Source organism: Telopea speciosissima, chromosome 10 (assembly GCF_018873765.1).
Source record: "Telopea speciosissima isolate NSW1024214 ecotype Mountain lineage chromosome 10, Tspe_v1, whole genome shotgun sequence".
NCBI lineage: Eukaryota > Viridiplantae > Streptophyta > Magnoliopsida > Proteales > Proteaceae > Telopea > Telopea speciosissima.
The window spans coordinates 727410-750738 of NC_057925.1; the positions used below are offsets into that span (position 1 = coordinate 727410).

The following is a 23329-nucleotide window of genomic DNA, read 5'->3' on the forward strand; positions in this document are numbered from 1 at the left end:
TTGAAATCTTATAATTCAAGTTATAGCCTTTTAGGATTTAGTATGACTTAAGTTTGGGTCGGGTTCGATTTATACGGGTTACACTTCATTTGATTTGGTTCAAACCAACAAATAATGGACACCAGATAGAATAAAATTTTACTAAACGAAAACTAAGATCGAGCCAAGAAAATAAAAGAAAACAACTTTTTTTGCCGGTTCAATTTTAACGTCCGGTATCGGTGCTGATTTTAAATTGGCACCCTTTAGGGTTGAATATATGGGGCTTAGAAACCACATGGTAAACCGGGTTTAATATTTTACACAGGCCCTATGAGCCCATTCAAAATGGGCCAAGATGTGCAGCATAATTTACCACCACGGCACCACCCTCAAAAAATGAAAAGCATTGTATACGGATTGCAGTCAAACAGTCAAAGTTTATTCGGTTGCTTCTCATTGGCTGTAGAAATCAAATTGCTAAACTGGTCAGAAGGATAGTCGGGGATGCCAATTTAGGAAATTCGTAGCCATCCGATCTCCTCACAACGAGACCATTGAATAGTCCATGATCAAAAGATTCTAATCATCCAACGGTTAAAACGATTCGATCATTTTTTGGATTTTACGCTTATTAACGGTTCTGATTGTCTTAACACGGGCCCACCTCCATCGGCGAAGCTCTACGATCACGAACAAATCCTATTTCTTCTTCACACTATGGCGCTGGAACGGAAAGCCCTGAAAGCAGAAACCTAGAAGATACAAATCGAAACTCCACTGTTAAATGTTAGAGCTCTCATATTCGTTGTACTTGGCTACTTTTCTTCAGCTTCACCATGGGAGCTAGCCGAAAGCTTCAGGGAGAGATCGATCGGGTCCTCAAGAAGGTCCAAGAAGGCGTTGATGTCTTCGACAGCATCTGGAACAAGGTCCCTTCGAAGGAACATGCACCGAGGAATACATTTACGATTATTGAATTATTTCTTTACATTATTGGAGGGTGATTCGGTTCCCTCGTTAGTCAATACTGATGGTTCTTTTGATGTTTAGGTTTACGATACTGACAATGCGAACCAAAAGGAGAAATTCGAGGCTGATTTGAAGAAAGAGATCAAGAAGCTTCAGAGATACCGAGACCAGATCAAGACATGGATACAGTCGAGTGAGATCAAAGACAAGAAGGTTAGCGACTGTTACTTTCCCTTTTTTTTTTTTTTTTTAAAGTGTGGTTCCTTTTTGAAATTTCCGGGCTAGTAGAAATTCTTAAAAGAGACAACATAAAAATCGAAATTACAATGTGATCAGTTAAACCACAAAACTGAAGCACATTACATGGGTAAATACAGTTTTTGATATACAGAGATAGTTAATGTGAGGCATCCATTTCCATGTTATTGTCAATTTGTCATTATGTTTGATTCCCTTTAGCTAATTAATTAGTCGTTGGGATTGCCTTTGTGATTCTCATTTCAATGATTGTTTTGGTGGACGTTTTATAACTTGCCGCTACTGAAAAACTCTCCAAGTTGCTTTAGAAATCACCCTAGATTACAATACTATTTATTAGTTCTTCAAGAAATGGGTGTAGCGAACTGTTAATGAAAAACCGGTTTCTGGAGGTTGTATATTACCTTTTCTTGTTGCCTTCAAAAAAATTGTTGCTTATATTATGAGAATAATCGGTTTTAGAGTAAGATAGAGGGCTTGGATTAGAGCTCGTTCTGAATTTTCAATTAAAATAATGGTGTTCTGGCTATGAGAGGAGACTTTAAGAAATTGAAAAAACTTTCTAGATAAGAAAAGAAAATTTAGTGACCAAATTTGATTCAATAGCATATGGTTTCTCATGGGATACGAATAATGCCAATAAAGCAAAATCATCTAGTATGTGGGTTTCCTAAAGGATCTCATGGACTTTTTTTTGGATCCATAGTTGTACGGCATATAGGCGACCCAAGGTGTTGGAGGGGGGTTCCAGATGCAAGGCGACCAAGCTGTCCAAGGCCCTAGACGCTTCGACAATTATGTTTGCGTCCATGGGGTACTAGAATTGGTGATCGGTCAACTGATACACATGAGCCTTTGAAAAAAATCAAGCAAAAGCAATAGAAGAGAAGTTACCTAGGGAGTGGGAACACCCCAATGCCATAAGGAGATCCCCTTGTCTTTACAAGAATTCTGAAAAATAAAGAGTGATAGGCTTGAAGGCTTTAAATTTGTATATTCTTCTCTTTGTCTCATGTTTGTTTTGTTGGGGGCAGATTAGTTGTGTACTACTAAGGAGGACTAACCTGTCTTTTGTTTGTTTGTTGGTTAAACCATGTCTTTTCTATGTAAGTGTAGTATTGTCTTTTACTTGTCTTAGTGAAAATCGTGGGCTTATGTATGGGTGCCCTAACAAGTAAGAGACAATACAACCTTACAAGCAAAAGAAATGGTTTATACAACCAACAAACAAAAGACAGGTTGGTCCCCCTTAGTAGTATATGACTGATCTGTTCCCAACACACAAACATAAGTCAATGAGAAGAAATTACAAACTTAAAGCCTTCAAGTCTGTCACTCTTTATTTTCCAGAATTCTTGTGTGGAGAAGGGGATCTACTTATGGCCTTGGGGTGGTCCCACTTCCTGTGTAACTTCTCTTCTATTGCTCCTGCTTGATCTCTCTCAAAGGATGCATGTATATCAGTTGCATCAGGTTGCCCCTGCATCTGTTTGATTTTTAGATGAAGCCTATTGCAACTCTTTGATGAGAGCCAATGTAGGGTTGTCTCCTTTTGGAAAATCCTTTATCCATTTTGGTTTCGAAGATAAAATCTTGTAGAAGTTTAATTTTTTTGGCCTGATTTTGGGATATTTGGAAGAAGGGAAAGAGGGATTCTTTTGTTGGAGACTTTGTTGTCTTTTGAAATCTATCTTCATTTGGTTAGATTTTTAAAGGGTGTCTATTGAAGAAAATCATGAGGGCGGGCCTTGGTGCAACAGTAAAGGTTGCTCATCTGGAAACAGCCTCTCTTCGAAAGTGGGGGTAAGGCTGCGTGCACTATAACCCTCCCTAGACCCCACAGTGGAGGAGTCTTGTGCATTGGGTACGCCCTCTTTTTTTTATTGAAAACAATCATTCATCTTGGCAGTTATGTACTTGTGTTTGTTCCGGTTGGGTCACACATTCTTCAAGTTCTTCCTCAGAGGGTTTTGCTCCTTTAAAATAGACATTACTTGTGCCCTTTGGTGGAGTAGTACTTCTGTATAACTAGAGCGTGGTTCAAAATTTTGCTAGTTTCGACATGCTTGAGACGAAATAGGAGGCGAAACTCAGAAGCAACATAATTTCTTTAGAAATTTCCCTAATTTTGGTTACAAAAAATGCACCGTTTCACCAAAATTTCGACAGTTTCAGTAATGTAGTCCTAGATAAGTAGATAGACAAAGGTCTACCAGGAGCCAAGTGAACCAGGACCTCCCTAAACAGCTGCCCGATTGGGCAAAATTGGGGAATTAAGTCAATTCTAGGGTTAGGGTTAGGGTAGTGGCTAAGTGTGATAGATGGTAATGCTAGGCAGATCTAGGGGCAGCTATTGATATAGGTTTGATGTTGTTTGCGTGAGAAAATAAAAAATAGAGAATTAGGGTTTCAGGTTTTGGGAAAGAGCGATGGGTTTCTGGGTTTAGGATGGGAATTTGAACTAGGGCTTTTGGGCGAGTGTTAGGACCGGTGGGATGAAGGTTCAGGTGTAGCAGGGTGTGACTTTGATGGTTAGATTAATCTAGACAGGATTTTAGGGTTTTAATAGAGATGAGGGGATTTTAGGGTTTTGAGGTAGGAATGGGGGCAGAACCTAGGATCGAGTGGAGGGGTGCTAAGAAGGAGCTATGGTCCAAATTTGGTGGGACTCTAATGGAGGAATGAAGCTGGACAGATTTAAAATGAGTTAGGGTTTAATAGACCTAGGGTTTAATGGGGATCAGGTAGCATTAATGGAGGGGATGGTATTGAGGATCGTCTGACTTAGGTTAGAGGAATAGGAGAAGAATGGGATGCTGAAACAGTAAATTACTTGTAATTGAGATTCTCCAATGGCAGCAGCTTGGAGAAGAACTAGAGCAGAACCTCCCGATCTACAAGATGCAAGGAGTCGATCGGAGTACACCAATCCCTTCACCTTGATATTACTCACAAGGTTCATTCTCAAAGGAGCATGGCAGCAGTAGCAAACAAGCAACAAGCAGAAACGATTTTTGAAGTCTGAATAATGTGGGGGAGCCTTCTCATGATTTTATTAATATAATAGGCCAATGGCTTAAGTCTTAGATCTATTACAACTCTCCCCTCTTTAGAAATCGTGGAGGGGTATAATTAAACAACTTAAAACAGTTTTAAAACACTTAAAACAGCTGAAATTAAAGAGATCCTAAGTAACCAATAGGAAATAAGAACCTATCAGCCAATAGGATCATTTCACTTAAATTGAACCAAGTATGAACCAGTTCAATTTAAGTTTACAATTAAACTGAAAAAAAACTAAGTATAGAATGCAGAAAATAAACTAAGGCTAAAATAACTATGACCCTATGATTAGGGTGGCTTCTTCAGCTCGTGGATGCTTGGATCTGCATCATTTGGTTGAAAATTTTGGTCATTTCAGCCGTTTGTACCCCAAAATGGCTGTTTACCTCCAATATGTAGATGGGGCCATTTACAAGGCAGTTGTGGACTATGAGCATTTCTTCTCGAACACTATGACGTGACATGTATTAGTCATGCCATTGGACGAAAATGCACGTCGGCTCCATCAGACCATGAGTGGACTTGATCCAGCATGTCATAGATCGTATTAGCAGACAATATTGTATTGTTGGGAGGCTTGGGACTTAGGTGTCTATGTTAACTGTACTTTGTAGTTTGTACTATTTCATAAATAATTAATCAATATTATGTTTCTTCATTCATGGTGCATAGTTTACTTCTTTTATTAGGCTATTCTATCTTTTAGTACTAAAACAATGTGTATGGTAGGCAATATTACGCAAGGTATACAGTAGTGTTCGACGTTTACTATCAACCAAGAGTGCAAATCCAAAACACCACTTTGCGTGACTTTTCTTGCAATATGAAGGTTTACATATGTTTACATAGGCTAAAACAATGTTTCCCTGAAGTATTGGAGTCTAATATGGCCGTTTGCCGACCGAAACGGCCTACTGAAACTGTATGCCAAAAAATACATTGTTTCAGCCAAATTTCTGTTTGATCGACAGTCCTACCAAAACGAGTTTTCAAATTATGAACTAGAGGAAGTCACAGCATTTGGTGAAATTTCCCAAAATAGTTTTCCACTTTGCTGTCTGCTCCACACTGAATCAGGGAAAAAGTCATGGTGGTCTGTTCTAGGCTGTTGAATCTTGGGGTCATATGCCATACAAACCACTCTACATTGAGAGGATATGTTCTAGAGGTTCATTGAGGGGGGGGGGGCGATCTTATGTACGTCAAAATTGTCATGTCTCGGCCTTTCTATTTCCATATATCATGTTAATTGTTGATAATTTTTCCATCTTAACTTCCCTATGTTACCCTAATTACACCTCTAATTTATTAGGTAAGTAGTATTTATACCATACTCAAGATCCTCATTTCCAACTTCTTTTACCCCCACATGGGTTTACCCAGTGCACGAGGCTCCTGCCACTGCGGGTCTGGGGTGGGTCATAATGTACACAGCATTACCCATTTACCCCTACTTTTGCAGAGAGGCCGTTTCCAGGGGAGGAAATATCAAATACCACTACAAAAGACATTGGTGGAGGGCTGGTTAGGAGAAGAGGGGAAAATCTAGGAAGAATCAGAGTTGCAGGGGGAGAGAAAGAATCACACAAGGAGGGGAGAAAGGATCGCACAACACCAAGCCAGACAGGCACTCTTAACACAAACTCAATTCATTCTTCAAATCTGAGTTCTAATTGCACGGTTACATGTACTTAAATAAAAAGAAACCCAACGTGAAAAGGAAACCTACTCTAATTTGGATCCGCAAATTAATTAGTAAAATAAATCCTAGTCGCTATCTTCTACTTAAGCTATCAAAATAAAATATTGCATGTTAATCCCAAAGTAGAAGTATATAAAAATCCTAAAATATCCTACTAGCCAAAAACACAAATTGGACCCGGTTTATCTCTGTTTGGGTTCCTAAGTGGGTTTGGATCGGTCCAAGGTAGTGCACCTGCATCAGACATGACTTGTGGTTTGGGCCTTTAAAGAATTTCGAGACCTAAGCTGGCAAGACTTCTTGTCAATTCATCAAAGACATCAATGCTGGCTTCCTATACTTTTTTGTTTCTATGGTTAACCATAACCACTCTGTACAACATTTTAGTAGTATTATTAAATTTGTTCCATTAACTGGAAGAAAAAGCCAATGCAGAGAAGTTGAGTGTCAGAAATTCAATTTGGCTGCAGCCAAGGGATCAAGCATCGAGGCTGTGCTCTTGTTTTTATCAATAGCGTATTGGTTAACAGAGAGAAAATCTTCTCATGGATTGATTTGCGAAAAACATCAGAAAGAGTTCAAATGATATAATTTGGTAGGGATTGGGTCATAAGGGAGTGTTAGCTGTATCAATTGACGTCATTAAGGTTATTCATGAGAAGTTGGTGCAATTTAATCTAAAAATTAAGAAGGTTGTGACTTTAGGGGGAAATTGCTTACATTAGGAATTTAGGATATAGCAATGATGTGGTTAAATGCACCATATTACTTTTTGAATGATAGTTTTAAAATTTTGCATTGGCCATGTTAGCCCTCTATGTGGTCTGATAATGGCAGTGTCCTTTCTTTTACATTTGCCCCTATGACATATTATTGTTGGTGTTTGTGATTAATATAATAGTGCACTTATATATGATGATCATTTCTTTTGTCATTCATTTTATATGTACAAGAATGCATTTAGTTCCCTCAGAAAACTTACTTTGTATGTCTTCATGGTTGAACTTTATTTTGTTCGGTTGATGGTGGGTAATGCTCTTCTTTAATAGATTTTCCATTGATAATGGTGTATGTTCTTTGCAGTTGGAATGTTTTAATTTATATTATTTATCTGGTATTTCAAGTATGAACTGTGAATAATCAATTTTTCGTTTGATATATGTTGACATAGGTTAGTGCCTCTTATGAGCAGGCTCTGCTGGATGCTCGCAAGCAAATTGAACGTGAAATGGAAAGATTTAAGGTCTGTGAAAAAGAGACTAAGACGAAAGCCTTCAGTAAAGAAGGGTTGGGTCAGCAACCCAAAACTGTAAGTGTTACTGAACCTACTTTCACATGGATGCAAACTGTCAAATATTGTTCTAAAGATGAAATTACTAATAGACTACTAGTACGCACCTCCATATGCGTTCATCCTCTTAATTGCAAACTAGTACTGGACAGAGTTCTTTCTCATCCATCTCTTCACAATGAAAAGATTCAAAATGATTTGATATTGATAGTATTCCAGTTATATTTGTCATTTGTGAGTTTTAACCTAGTTTTATCTCTTTTGTTTTGCCTCAAGTTTTTCTTCAATCCACATTTTGTTTCATTTCTATATTTTTATTGAATGTTCTTCTAATATTTTGTGGTAGGATCCCAAAGAGAAAGCTAAATCAGAGACAAGGGATTGGCTGAACAATGTGGTATGGATCAACAGCTGTTATCATTATATGTTTTTCTGTCCATCTTCTGAACTTGGAAAAGGTGGTATTCACTCTGATACTAATCTGCAGCTACTTGATTTTCATTTTCAAAGTGTCACCAATGATGGTGCAACAAACTGTTCTTTTGTTTTTTGTTGAATGGCTGGTCTGTGAATAATCATGCCTGTGTTTGGTGATGCATACATTAGTACATTACTGATGGGTGGTTTGAAGCCATTGGGTTCTTTCCCCAACCCTCTTTCCCGCCACCCCCCCCCCCCCCCCCAAAAAAAAAAAAAAAAAAAAAAAAGAAGGAAAAAGCACAGGCATCTATCATTTGTATTTATGAAGGATTTATCAATGGTTGATTGCCTGAAATGGAGTCTACATCATCATTGTTCCTGTATCAAATTTCAAGTTTATATATATTTATTTTCTATATTGATTGACTTGGATGTGATTGTGATTTAGTACTTTGATGTTGTATTTCAATCATGTGTGTAAATCCTAAAGATGTCTTCTTACATAGGTTGGGGAGCTGGAGACTCAAGTTGATCACTTTGAAGCAGAGATTGAGGGGCTCTCTGTTAAGAAAGGAAAGACAAGGCCACCCCGATTGGTAGGCTGGGAGGGAAAACTATTTACTTGAGATGACTTATGTCCATTTTCTTAGTGAATAATCTTAATCTTACTTTTGCAGACACATTTGGAGACGTCTATTGTTCGGCATAAAGCTCATATAATGAAGTTGGAATTGATCCTGAGGCTGCTGGATAATGATGAATTGAGTCCCGAGCAAGTTAATGACGTCAGAGATTTCTTAGAAGACTATGTTGAACGCAATCAGGTTTGTACTAAATGATGATGGGATACCCTTCATTTATTTAGTCATCCTTAGTATGACCCATCTCCTGGCTATTCTAACTCATTGGAGTATATGACTACATTTCCTCTCTAGGTTTCTATGTTTGGCATGATCTGTGTAAATGGTTCGTCTTGGATCATTTGTTAGTAGTAATACATATGGTTTTCCTTTTCAATTATTTCTGCAGGAGGATTTTGAAGAATTTAGTGATGTTGATGAGCTCTACAACTCTTTACCATTAGATAATTTGGAGTCCCTTGAAGATTTGGTTACAATTGTTCCTCCTGGACTTGTTAAGGTGAGCTCCTTCTGCTTCATATAAGCAAGGTTGATCGTTATGATTCCATGAAAGTAAAGACGCTACTCTGAACATTTTATATTGTCACACTTTTTCTCCTGATAGGGTGTTAGTGCTGCTGGCGCAGTTTTAGGATTGAAGACTTCTTTAGCAGTTTCAACAACTCAAGTATCGGTATGTACTTAAGTACTTTCCATTGTTGGGAAAAAAAAGGACATTACTAGGGAGAAAAAATTGAATGATCATGTGGTACTCAGTCCTGAACTCCGGATAAAAGTAATTCACCTCCCCATCTCCAAACCGCCCCCCCTGGCCCAAAAAAAAAAAAGCATGTAGAAGCATGTCTTGGCACATATTGAGGAATATTGAGGTGGGAAGTGTGTATGTGTTTGTTTTTTCGACAGGAAAACATCTCCTTTAATCAGTGTTTAATGGAAACATCTGACTTATTCTAGAAATAACCCATTAGAAGACTTTGTTGATCCATCCTATCTCACCTCAGTTTTCTGATTGGCCAGAAGATAACTAATGGTGGATCCTACTTTCTTATTGGGCAACCAATTTGTGAAGGATTCTTAATTTTTGTTGATTAGGATATACTATAGAGTAGCTAAAACAGCTGAAATTTCATTGTTCATGTGTTCCACGTGTGCTTTGTACAACAATCATGCGTGCTGATTTTTATTAGTTGTTTTTATTCAATATCTGTGTTGTTCTGTCCTACCATGTTCCTTTTTGTTTGCTTGTTTGGATTTAGCACATGAAATGAATGGTGATTTGAGTTTTTTTTAAATTTTATTTTATTATCCCATTTTGATGCTTACTGTTGAAGTACTACTGATTTTGTAGTGTGTTTACACTATACTTATTTGTTCCTCTTGGTGACCTGCAAATTGGCTGTTTTCTTGCCTTTGCTTAACGTAGTGTTGTGTTTGATGATTCATTTCTAGGCACCATTAGCATCTACTACTCAACAGGGTAACTCAATTCAGGATCAAGTTGAAGAAACAGCTTCCCAGGACAGTAATTCTGATGTTGTCCCGAGAACTCCCCCTTCTAAAAGTAGTGTTGTGGGTTCTGTTTCATCAACACCTGCAGGGAATCATTCAGCTGCTGTTAGCAGCAACATTTCAGCACCTGTTAGCAGCAATATTTCAGCACGTACTTTGGCTGTAGGATCAACTGCTTCAGCAATACTTTCGGGTGCTGGTTCTGTTCGAGGCGTCCTGGATAACTCAGTTTCTGCTGTTCCTCCATCACCAATAAATCTGTCTGGCTCGGTGAAGGAAGATGAGAATGCAAGCTTTCCAGGCCGAAGATCCTCACCATCTCTTGCTGAGATTGGATTGGGAAGGGGTATTGGTAGAGGTTCTGTGCCTGGTGTTATGTCCAGCCAACCATCAAATAGTGTACCCTTAAGTCCTGGAAATACAATCCCTAGCAATGGAGCCCTTGGTGCAGTTCCTACCGCCTCTGAAATTGCAAAGAGAAATATTTTAGGGGCTGATGAGAGAATTGGAAGTAGTGGTATTGTGCAACCGCTGGTTTCCCCCTTAAGTAACCGAATTCTTTTGCCACAGGTCTCTAAGGCTGAAGGAACTGGTTCATCAGATTCTAATAATGTTAGTGACTCTACAGTTATAGGTGGGAGAGTTTTCTCCCCCTCGGTAGTTCCCGGGGTACAATGGAGACCTGGAAGCTCATTTCAGAATCAGAATGAAGTGGTATGCCTCTCTATCATTCTGTTTTCATGTTTCATCTTATTCTTGTAATGTATCTATCCATTGAAGCTCCAAACATATATTTACATTATTATCCGCTAGTTTAGTTTCATAAGGATTACGCTTGTTGTATTTATGTTTCTCTACCTTACTGAATGTTATTATTTCTCCATCTCAGCTTGAGGTTCAGTCTTTTCATCCATTAGTTTGGAGAAGTTCAATGTTGTATTTACAACTCCTCTGGAATTAATCTTGATCTTAATGCTCACCTCGATGCGGCACCCAGGTCACAAAATGTTACTTGGGTTCACTATGGGCCAATCCAATCACCAAATAGCTCAAGACAAGAATTGAGTGGCAGAATTGTAAATATATGAATAATGTAGGTCCCTTTTGATACAAGAAACAAAATGAAGACTCAAATAGAAGCAATTGTTATAGTATGAGGGTATTTCTGGATTCAAAATAAGGACGAGAATAATGGCATAAGGAAAGGAGTGGGGGGTATTTATAGTAATAACCAGGGTTTAAAGTATCGGTATCGGGTATCGTATCGGTCGGGTGATTTTAAGAGACGTATCGTATCGGAGATACATATCGAACAATACAGATTCACATAGAAATGGTCAAGATACACATGGAAATACACTTTTGGAACAAAAAACAATATAAATAAGCAATATATAACATGTGTCATGCATAAACACTAAAATGGTGAATAATGTATCAAGTGCTTTAAATTGAAATTGTTATAAAGATGAGGTTTCTTACATGTTGTAATCGTCTATAGCCATGAAGAGTATGGATGATCTAAAGGATGATGTTTTAGCACTCCTTGATTCGTTTTTTAGTCTAAAAGTGTGAAAAACTGTTGGAAGATGAGAGAAATAGTTTAGAGCTGAAATTCTTGAGTAGTTTATTAGACAACCCAAGCTTCTATTTATAATAGAAGCCTCAAAGAGGCAAATTACACAAGTAACCTTACTATGACTAAAAAGAAAAAATACATAGAAAAGTATCCATATACCCCCACAGTATACACCATACAATTTAACACTCCCCCTCAAGTTGGAGCATTGATATCTATCATGCCCTACTTGGATACAAAAGGATGAAACAGTTTTCCACTCAATCCTTTAGTGAACACATTAGCGAGCTGATCTTCAGACTTCACGAAGGGAATATAAACAAGGCCACTCTCAAGCTTTTCTTTGATAAAATGTCGGTCAATCTCTACATGTTTAGTACGATCATGTTGGATTGGGTTGTGGGCTATGCTGATTGCAGCCTTGTTGTCACAGTGTAGCATCATGGGAAGAGAAATAGGTACACCAATATTTTGAAGTATCCCTCGAAGTCATAACAACTCACAAATACCTTGGGCCATTGCACGAAATTCAGCCTTGACGGTTGATCTAGCCACCACATTTCGCTTCTTGCTGCGCTATGTGATTAGGTTGCCAGCAACTAAAGTACAATACCCTGTCACAGACTTGCGATCAGAGGAGCCAGCCCAATCAGAATCCGTATAGGCTTCAACTCGAAAGTGATCATGCGGAGATAGGAGAATTCCTTTTCCTGGTGCTGACTTCAAGTATCGAAGAATGCGAAGAACAACCTCCATATGAGTGGAATAGGGATCATGCATGAACTGGCTTACCAGGCGCACAACAAAGGCAATGTCTAGTCGTGTGTGAGATAGGTAGATCAACTTACCTGCCAACCTCTGATAACGACCTTTGTCAACTGGTTCTCCATCACATTCCTTCAGCCTGGTGTTAGCCTCTAAAGGGGTTTCACTAGGCTGACAACCCAACAACCCTGTCTCTGATAGAAGGTCCAGGATGTATTTTCTCTGGGAAAGATATATGCCTTTTGATGATTTGGCACATTCAATCCCAAGAAAATACCTTAGCTGTCCTAGATCCTTGATCTCAAACTCACGTCCGAGAAACTCCTTGAGACGATTCATTTCTTCCCTGTCATTCCCAGTCAAAACTATATCATCAGCATATACAATAAGAATTGTAACCTTGTTGCCATGGCGCTTGATGAACAAAGTATGATCAACATTGCTCTGTTTGAACCCCACAGAGGTCATAGCCTTATGAAATTTGCCAAACCAAGCTCTAGGGGATTGTTTGAGATCATATAGAGCACACTTCAACTTACATACTTTGCCACTGGTTGTGTCAGATGAGAACCCAGGAGGAACTTCCATGTACATCTCTTCATCAAGCTCTTCATGAAGGAAAACATTCTTTACATCAAGTTGCTGTAGATCCCACCTTAGATTTATAGTACAGGACAACAAAACTCTCACTGTATTAAGCTTGGCAACTGGGGCAAAGGTTTCTTGGTAATCAATCCCATAGGTTTGAGTGAATCCTTTAGCCACAAGTCTTGCCTTATATGCTGCCATCAACTTTCTGTTTGACCATAAACACCCATTTGCACCCAACTGGTTTCTTTCCTAGAGGAAGAGCTACAATATCCCATGTAATGTAGCTCTAGATAGGAGAAGGATCCTACTAGAGGCCAAGCAACAAGATCTAAAAGGGGCTGCTGGTTCGAATGGGAAGAATTAGGGAATTAGGGCAAAATTAGGGTTAGGTTTATGAGAATGGGGTCAAATTTTATATGGTTTTAGTAGGCCGGTCTAGGAGAAGCTAATGGTATAGGTTTGATGAAGTTTTAATTAAAAAATTAAAATTCAGAAATTTAGGGTTAGGGTTTCGAGTTTTGAAAATTAGGAAAAAGGGTGAATTTAGGGTTTGGAGTGGGAATTCTGGGCAGGGGTTCTAGCGGAGTCCTAGGGGCAACAAGGAGATGGTACGGCTGTGGTTTGGTGCAATTCTGATGCTTGGTTAGGTCTAGGAAGGATTTGGGGTTTTTAAGGTTTCGTAGAGATGAGGGGATTTTAGGGTTTGAGCTAGGAATGGGAGCAGTAATCTGGATCGAGTGTAGGGGCTACCATGGGGGTGTTATGCTTGAAGTTTGAAAGGATATGGATGGTAGAATAGGGTTAGACAGTCTCTAGACAATCTAGGGTTTAGTGGAGGTCAGTGGGGATGGATTAGGGCTAGATTGGAGGATTAGGATAAGAAGGAATGTTGCAGGAAAATTAAATAACTTACTGGCTGTTGCAGAATTCCAGTAACAACAGCTTGAAGATGAACTTGAGCAATGGAGAAAGATAAAACCACCTTCAATCTTAGGGACCCTCCCAGCCGTCACGGCGTAAGGAGTCGTAGGAGATCCACCTACCCTTTCGTCCTTGATAGAACTACAAGGCAAACACTCACAAGGAGCAGCAGCAGCAACAATGGCAGCAAACACGATTTTTTAATTCATAAAACTTGTGAGGGAGCTTCCCACGATTTGAACTTTTATAATAAAAGGCTAAATCCTAATACAATTTAAACTCTTCCCTCACTTAAATCGTGAAGGGGGGAACCTAATTAAAACAACTTAAAATTTTAAAAGGTTAAAAGACCTATTTACCCCTAATAACTTAAAACACAAGACACTTAATTAAATCACTTAAATTGAACCAATTGGATACAACCAATATGAACCGGTTCAATTAAAAAACATAAAAATAAACTAAGTATTGGGCTAATCCCGTATGCAACCTATGTACCCCTAGTTTAGGCCCATTAGAGTGGCCTATTACATAAAAAACCCTTGGGATCAAAGGCCCAACATATATATTTCCCAACCCTAGACTTATTTCTAAAGAAATAAGCCTATTTCGATGATGAATCTGCATCATGGTGAACAATGAGTCCTCCGAAAATCAGCAACTTCAGATGAGTAAGTAGAAAACCCAAGTTGGGCTAAAACCTGAATCGGGTTTTGAAGTTGCAGCACTTTCATTCAGAATGTGCTGAAACTGGAACCGAGTTCCCCTCTAGTGGTGGGGAAGAAGTCCTCTAAAATTTAGCTCTTTTTGATGAGCCAATAAAAAGCCCTAATTTTTTGTCAAAACCTGTTTTTAGAGATAATTCTTGGAAGAAAGAAAACTAACACAAAAAAATATTTGTGTCATTTTCTAACAATCGGGCTGTAAATCTTGTCTTTTAAAAAATGTTTTATACTAATTAATTTGATCTTTCAATTGTTTTCATTTATTCATGTAAAGGTAAATCTTGGTTTATTTAATCATCAGGGGCTCCCAAGCACACTGAAGTAAATAAAAAATAGATAACTGAAGGTTTGCTAATCAACAGTATAACATGACTAATGACTTATATGCCACTGTCAACCAATATCACAGCATATAGAGCGATTAGCTCTATAGCTATATCCACCAGAATAGAATGATTTGTGATGTAAATAAATATAAATTGAGTTGCATTGAAAAAATGGAATATTGAATAAGGATTGGATTTCTTTTTTTAATAAAAATTTCCAAATGATAATGGTTTGCCTGAGATTCGAACCCGGGCCTAGTCGGATGGAGTAGATAATTTCCTTATTGAAATAAGAAAAAAAAAATCCTCCCCATATCATGCTTGCATTTTTCATTGCACACAGCTTTCTCTATGTATACATTTAAAACTCAGTTCCCTAGACGAGACTGTAAAAGATTTTAATACTCAATTGATTCAACCATTACTGCATGAGCATTTCAGAATTGAAATTAATGAAATCTTTTTGTTATTTCTTCATCATTTTCCATTTTGTTTCAGGGTCAATTTCGTGGAAGAACTGAAATTGCACCTGATCAGAGAGAGAAGTTTTTGCAGCGGTTCAACCAGGTCCAGCAGCAAAGTCAACTTAATGTCTCTCATCTTGCTGCAGGAAATCTTAAGCAGTTCTCTGCCCAACCACAAAGCTCACTCCTACAGCAGGTCGTTAGTCTCATTTAAGAGCATTACTTGCCCCATCTTGCCATCTCAATTTGGACCTCTTGAGTGTTCTTTTTTTCTGTTCTAATTGAATTGTTGAAATGCATAAACACAATGTGACCTGTCATTGTTACTTTATTGTGATGGATGTAATAACTAAACTATTGCCTCCTTCAACGGCTTCACCTTCCCTTTTGGTTATGCAGCATGAGACAGGTCTTGTTTCTGCAGTAACAGGGGTTTCAATCACTCCTTTAGGGTGTTTTACTATTGGTTCTCCTTCAGCCACCCTCCCTTTACTAGAATGTAAATTAATGCTGGGTTCAGGTTTATATGATTGAACCTCCTTTCCTCCACCAATCTTTTAACTTTCTAGGTTCTCTGGATTCACTGTTGTCTAGGTTTATTGTTTTACTTAATGTGCGTGGGTGTCTTTTCTGTTCTATTGTAAGAATGCAGCTTTGTTAAAGTAGGAAGTGGGAGAAAGCGACTAGGTAAGCCTGATGGTTAACAGATACCCAAAGCCACCTTCATTTTGTTGTATTTTTTGATCATCCGTGGGAAGCAGACACTGAAGAGGAATTTCACTGAATAGAATCAGGAACATGAAGTGGGGAGGAGTTTCTATTTGCAGTTTTAAGATATGCCAGAATGGATAAACGATTGACAATGTGATTGAGCCTTTATCCTTGTTCTGGAGTGCTGTATGATTAGTGCACACAATGATAATCGAAGGGGAAATTTTATAAGATGGCTACTAGACCAGTTATTCTTTATGGGGGCAAATCAAGAAACAATACATACATGCATTAAATGATTGTTGTTGAGTTGTGGATGTTTGAGATAGATGAGTGATAAGAAAAGATAGGATAGATTAGAAATCGATTTGTCGGCATAAACCTTGGAGTAGCACCAAATTACCAATATTCATATGGTACTGTGCAGAGTGCTGACCAATAATTGCGTCTACATTGTATATTTCCATTGATGTTGGGGGCTATTTGTATTTGTTTATTTATCCATATTTAATTGCTCTTGACATAGCATATTAGAGCATTGTTTTGTACCTCCAGTTTCTTCGCACTTTCCCTGATAAAAGTTTGCTGGATAGCATGTTTGAGTGTTGGTTTGTACCTTGTGTTTTTTTGCCTTAACTCTGATAACATGTTACTTATTTGAAACTTTGGATGTTGGACCAAGCAACCTAAAGGTTCTCCATGGCACTCAGATGTTAAAGGCAATTCTCACCGATTAATTCATTCCTGTTGTTACATTTCAAGACCTGCCTTCAGCATGACCAGAATCATTTGAAACAAAGGGATCTAGCAGCATGACACTTATGCACAAACTTGTGTACATGCTGATGATGGTCCAAGCTGCACCTCTCCCCCTTTCCCCTCTTTTTTTTGGTGAATTGGAGAGGAGTAACATTTTTATCTTTTGAAACACATACCTTAACATAAAATACTATACAATTTGCTTTGGTGTTGGTACTTAAATTTTATTAAATTTATGTTGATATTTAACCATTGTACATTTCAATGCTGCACATTTAATTTTCATGACTAAACAATTGATAGCCTATGCAGTTCAATTCTCAAAACTCAACCTTACAGTCTCAAGTTGGAATGGGCCTTGGAGTTCAGGCTCCGGGTCTCAATGTTGTTACATCTAACTCTCTACAGCAGTCAAATTCTATCCATCAGCAATCTACTCAGCATGCTCTTAACTCGCCTGCACCAAAAGATTCGGGTATTTCCATACGCCTTCACTTGTAAGTTGTAATCTGTACCTTTTATTTGCATGAAGAAGGAAAGAAAGTAATGTTCTTTCATGATGCAGATGTTGGCCATGTGAAAAATGAGGACCAGCAGCAACAGCAGAGTTCATCTGATGATGCGAGTGTTGAACCTGTTACCAGTTCTGGACTCAACAAGAATCTCTTGAACGAGGATGATATGAAGACTTCATATTCGGTTGATGCAGCTGTATGTTAAATATTTAGTGGCTTAGTCTTTTACTATGAGCATTTTTTAACTTTCCACATCCCTCTTCAATTTTTTGTTATGCCTGTTGATTCGTATTGATACACTTTGAAGATGGGGTGATTGTGTTGAATTCTTGCTGTTTCTGATTGGTTTCCTATTTGGACATTTGGTATGCTTTAAAATGGGAGCCTGGGAGGATCCAGAAAAATCCAAAAACAATGAAGAAAACAGCAATAAATCAAAGAAGAAATACAGAACAGCAATAAATCAAATAAATTTTAGCTTGATAATTTTTATTGCTTCTAAGAACCCATTAGTCCTACTTTACCGTTCCAATGTCAGTTCAGATTTAGTCATGTCTGTATACTGTTTGAAGTAAATCTAGTGAATCTTATATCACAAATCGTCTGTTATATGACTTATAAGTTATAACTACTGTCTAAACACAAACTGGATGATGTTATTTGTGGGGTATATAGTTACCTGTTTTGCGGGGTTTCTGAAAGCCATATCATTCGTAAATATTTCTTTTCTTGCATGAATGAATATATATATATATATATATATTTACACTCCCACCGGGCCCAGAAAGCAAGTGAAGCTAAGCGAGTGCATGCGATAGTTTGAAGATCGGACGGAATATATATATATATACACACACACACACACACAACAACAACAACAACAACAAACTCAGCCTTATCCCAACTAAATGGGGTCGGCTATATATATATATATATATATATATATAGATTTATTGCTGATTACCGGAAAAGAAAAGATAACAGAAGTGGAAAGTTTATAAGTAAGAACTGAAAGGTGAATTTAACTGCTTTTTTGGTATGGGGGAAAGCCCCAAACCCCATTTTCTTGGTTCTAACCACAGTTCATCTCAACAAATCAGATCACTCAAAACTGTTGCTTAACTGCTGTTCTCTGCACCTATAGCACCTTAAAAACCTTTTTTTTTGGTTGTTATAGGTATCCTAGTTGTTTTGTGTTGTATGTGACCAATGGTTTACGATGATTATGCACTTACTATTTCAGTTATTGTGACTTATAAGTACCTTTACTTGAACATTGCAGGCTGGAGGTTCTGGCTCTTTGATTGAGCCTGCCCAAATGCCTAGAGATATTGATCTCTCCCCTGGTCAACCTATACAATCCAATCAACCTTCAGTCAGCTTAGGTGTCATTGGTCGAAGAAGTGTTTCTGACCTTGGTGCCATCGGTGATAACCTCAGTGGATCAACTGCAAATTCTGGGGGGATGCATGATCATTTGTACAATTTGCAGATGCTTGAGGCTGCTTACTACAAGCTTCCCCAACCCAAAGACTCAGAACGTCCAAAGAGCTATATTCCTGTATGAGATTTTCATTTCAATAGTTTGTTTTTTTTTGTGTAATTTGACTGGTTGCAGAATCATGATGTTAATCTCCAACCATTGTTTTTGTGCTGACAGAGACACCCTGCAGTGACCCCGTTGAGCTATCCTCAGGTGCAGGCACCCATTGTCAATAATCCTGCCTTCTGGGAGCGACTGGGTATTGACACATTGGGCACTGATACCCTGTTCTTTGCATTTTACTATCAACAGGTATCTGTGTGTGTGTTTAGTATCCCTTTAGTTTTTTGTCGCTAAGAAAAATGCTCCACTTTCTGGAATATGGTCTTGTTAGATGCTCACATTTCTGTCACATGCAGAGATTTCTACTTAGACAAGTGTATTCATTGCATATGATATATCTGTTAATTTTTTTTGGTGGGGAAGGGGGGGGGGGTGACTGTTTATTGAAGAGAGGTGAGAACCCTCAGAAGAAGAGGAAAACATAGGGCCTACTTAGTATACTTAAATTTTTTAACTAACATATTTTGTTACCTATGAAGCAAATTATTTGGTTGTGAAAGTGTATTGAGTTCCCTCTATCTGAGGCTCTGAGCACAAGACATGTTCCATCCAAAAATTGCTTCTCTTTTTCTTTATTTATGATGCAATGTTTTGTGATTATATTATTCCCAGACCTGCAGCGGTGGGAGCCTCATGCACTGGGTACGCCCTTTTTTTGTTTGTGATTATATTATCTTAGCTTTTTCTTAACTTGAAGATAATGTGCAGAATACTTATCAGCAATACTTGGCTGCAAGAGAGTTGAAAAAGCAATCATGGAGATACCACAGGAAATATAACACATGGTTCCAACGGCACGAGGAACCAAAAGTTACCACTGATGAATATGAACAGGGGACCTATGTATACTTTGACTTTCACATTGCCAATGATGACTTACAACATGGATGGTATGTTAAATATGTATTTTTTCACACTTTTTCAGAACGATTGATCTTTTTAATTTTTTTTTTCTCCCTTGTACTTTGAATTTTGCCATTGATCAGTGTTTTGAGCTGTGTACTTACAAATTGGGTATTGTTTATCTGAGTTGTGGTGCTCTATTCTTTGAAAAACTTTTGTGTTGATTCAAGTATGCCTACTCAAATAATGTAAATAATTTAATATTGTGTTTGTGTTGGGTATCCATCTTCTGTATTTTAAAAAGCATATGAGGTCTACACCTTAGGGTGACACTCCAGGTGTAACTGAAAGAATGGCCTAGCGGTACAGTTATAGATCTCAGATCACTGCAAGATTAGCCACCTTAAAAAGTGGAAGGGGCAGGTGAGTTGCATGTTTCATGCCTTTGGGCTTGTATTACATGTTGATGCATATCCAAAAAAGGGAAGCTTCTGGGCCTTAAGTATCCACCCTCAAGCTTAGCAGATGCCCATCACAATTCCTAGAGGCCTACGGAATATCATACAATGGGATTGACATCTAACAATACTTTGTTGTGCTTCTTTCTTTTCCAAGTTGTTCATGGCAAAGTACAAGATTAGCATGTTGTTTTGGGTGTGGGACATCCTGTTCATGAAATTCATATTGGTAGATTGATAGTTGGAGAATATTCCTTGACGTTCTTGGTTGGTTTACTAATTGGAGGAGAGCATAGTGGAGAGTGGAGGGTATCTGTGGGCTGATAAGTGGGTGACTGGAGGGGTATAAATTGTCCATTCCCATCCTTTGAAAATTTTCATGGTACTCTCTGCGACTTTCGGTTGTGTTAGTTTGCAACCATAATGTGCCTTTTATTATTTTCTTTCTCTCGTTGCTGCCTGTGTCTCTGCAATTATGAATGAACATCCCTAATCTTACTGCTGGAAAATAGTGTCTATTTATTTTTATTTGTAGCCTTGAATGTTTGTCCTTAAAATGAGAGAGAGAAGATCCAGTTCTTTTTTCTAAATGTTGTAATTTTTGGTTCTCACAACTTGTCTGCATGTTGCCAATAAACAGGTGCCAGAGGATCAAGACTGAGTTCACTTTCGAGTACAGTTACCTTGAAGATGAACTTGGTGTGTAGAAATGTGCAGAAGACCGGAACCATGATAATGCGGTCAAAATATTTGGTATGTAAGACGCCATGTATGCACATCCTTTTGATAAGTTTCAACCTTCAACCTCTAACTGGACCTCTCTTTTTTGCGATTTGATTCATTTTCTGATTGGACATTTGAAGGTTGAGAAGAATAGTTCAAAGTCTATTGAGCAAGTGCCCATTCGTTGGATGTGCATCCTTGGGGTGTCACTGTTCATCTCAACTCTTCTTCTCAAGCGTTTTTTGTTTACTTTCTTGACTTAACCACAATATGCTTTTTTCTCTTGTGATAAACCGTGTTCTTGACCAAGCAACACCCTTGCTATCAAAATAGAAATCCATGGGTTGTCAGTTTATACCGTTCTAATGCATTAAACTTTGAAGCCACACCGCTTCCTTGCAAGCATCCGTCAACGTCATATACTTGGCCTCGGTAGTCGACAACACCCCTAGCACATTCATATTCTCACGCATTAAACTTTGAAGCCACACCGTTTCCTTGCAAGCATCTGTCAACGTCATATACTTGGCCTCGGTAGTCGACAACACCCCTAGCACATTCATAAGGTGATTGAAGCTTTGATTTTCAACTACTTGGACAATTCCCTAACCGAAATGCATAACCCGTAGTTTACCTCCCTTTTGTCAAGATCACCGGCAAAATTTGCATAAAAAAAGCGTGCTTGAGTTCCAAACTTTTGCTATATATTGAATAACCACTAGTGCCTCTCAAATAACAAAGACAGCCTGAAGGCTGCCTTCCATAGAACTTCTGTAGTGCTGCATTATAGGTTGCGGGCAATTAGTTAAGAGCATTGGGTGGACAGCACAGATGTTTTTGGTGATTTCTGTAGAAAATAGCATTATTTACTGTATTCCCACAATCCTTTCTTAAGAATAACAGATATTCTAATTCTTCTGAATAACAGATGCTTTAGCCCTAGCAATTCATCATCTGTGTTTAGAGTTGCAGCCATCTCAATTTTGTTCCCCCTGTCAATGTTATACCGGAATTTGCTTTCTGCAATTTTTTCTTTTGGATTTGTTTGTACGGAGTATGGTTTGGTCATATGTAGCTTTGAATAGAGTTGATTAGTGAAAGAAGATTGATGTAGCCGACCCCATTTAGTTGGATAAAGCTGAGTTGAGTTGTCTGTTTTGGTCGTATGAGAGTTCAGTGCACTTGCGTGGTTATTCCAATTCATATTCATATGTAATTTCTTTCAACATTTGGTTGAATATTATAGATTTATAAACTTGTCTTACACATCTATAGAATTTTTTTGCAGGTAATCGCCAAAAGCAGCATACAAATTGATTGGTTCATTTAGAGAAATGACATGGGAATCCGCCATCCATTAGCTGCATTGAGTTAGATATTGTTGAGTGTGTAACCATTTCAAATATGTGACTTGTAATGAATCTCCAATTTTCAATAATAAAAAAGTAGTTCATTTATTCTTTTTTTTTTTTATTCCCTTTCAAGATTTAGACAAGCAGTTATTATTGTCAGGCATGGGAAGCTAAACCTAATGTGTTGCTTAGAAATTTTGTGAGGTTTACAATAGCTTCCAAAATTCACTAATCAATTCTCCCAAGCTATTACCTCCCATTTGAATTGTTGTTTGTCATGCTGTACTCCTTTGGCAGCATTTGGAAACCATATGGAATGAAATCATTTCATTCTTTTATTTTTTAATACGGAATTAAACCATGTGGTGGCAGAAGTGTTTTTATTCAATAATAAATACAATACAATGCCGCTGATGGCCGAAAAAGGGTTTGCTCATTTATTTTAACTTTGACAGAAAAGATGAGTTAATAACATGTGTTGGTGTCTACCGAAAAAAAAAAAAAAAAAAAAAAAAAAAACCACGCATGTGTTGGTACTCATCTTATAACCCTCTTATTTTTTATTTTATGACTTTTCAATGATTTGTCAATGCTTTATTTTCTTCTACCATGTGGTGAACGTCATCTTGGGTTTCTACCCTAGAAAAAGATAAAATTCACTTTCCTAATCTAAGTTAGGAAGGGAAGGCTAGACAAGGTGGGAGAGGGGGTTTGCTTTTTTTGTTTTTTGTTTTTTTCTGGCACAATTTGCAAATCAGGAGAGATGGTCCATCGACCTTGTGGGGGCCATGAACTCTAACCGATTAGCCATCAATCAACCGACCAAGCGGTTTTTTGCATGCTGCCCTTACCTCGATTTTTGAATCAGATCAGCCGATCTGGATCAGTCAAAATCTGAATCAGCTGATCCGGCCAAGTTGATACCGATTTTTAAAATCCCAGCTGATTATGAGCTGCTGGCTTAATAAATAATTAAGACAGGAAAGTTTGTGAATATAAAAAAAAGACAAGTTAAAAATAATGAAAAAAAATTCACTAAAAAAAGAATATTCAGCTATTCATTTCTTGCAAAACAAACATGGCATAAGTGAGAAGCGAGAGAGATGGTAATTATGGAGTTGGGCCAAACCTTTTTCACAAGTTACTGTTCAGTATT

At 38.0% G+C, this 23329-nt stretch overlaps 1 protein-coding gene across 7 annotated transcripts; it reads left to right on the top strand.

Moving 5' to 3' along the window:
- The first annotated feature begins 689 nt into the window (after positions 1 to 689).
- Positions 690 to 22286, top strand: LOC122642031 (CCR4-NOT transcription complex subunit 3). Of its 7 annotated transcripts, none has more exons than XM_043835418.1 (17): positions 690 to 911; positions 1033 to 1164; positions 7146 to 7283; positions 7612 to 7662; positions 8192 to 8281; positions 8363 to 8509; positions 8715 to 8825; positions 8931 to 8999; positions 9776 to 10546; positions 15241 to 15402; positions 16989 to 17151; positions 17242 to 17387; positions 18474 to 18752; positions 18852 to 18986; positions 19506 to 19687; positions 20739 to 20851; positions 22110 to 22286. In XM_043835418.1, the coding sequence occupies exons 1-16, from the start codon at positions 819 to 821 to the stop codon at positions 20803 to 20805; spliced, it is 2736 nt and encodes a 911-aa protein (XP_043691353.1). In that variant the 5' UTR covers positions 690 to 818; the 3' UTR covers positions 20806 to 20851; positions 22110 to 22286. The 7 variants fall into 7 exon arrangements, with proteins under 7 accessions (XP_043691353.1, XP_043691352.1, XP_043691354.1 ...); XM_043835417.1 differs by having other exon boundaries at positions 691 to 911; positions 9776 to 10549; XM_043835419.1 differs by having other exon boundaries at positions 691 to 911; positions 7167 to 7283; positions 9776 to 10549.
- The last annotated feature ends 1043 nt before the right edge of the window (positions 22287 to 23329 follow it).

Bases quoted from the DNA above. Each gene is read 5' to 3' on its own strand.
- LOC122642031 (XM_043835417.1), top strand. From the start codon at position 819: ATGGGAGCTAGCCGAAAGCTTCAGGGAGAGATCGATCGGGTCCTCAAG. The intron at 7,284-7,611 runs GTAAGTGTTACT...ATTTTGTGGTAG, and splicing joins TGGGTCAGCAACCCAAAACT to GATCCCAAAGAGAAAGCTAA. The intron at 18,753-18,851 runs GTATGAGATTTT...TTGTGCTGACAG, and splicing joins GTCCAAAGAGCTATATTCCT to AGACACCCTGCAGTGACCCC.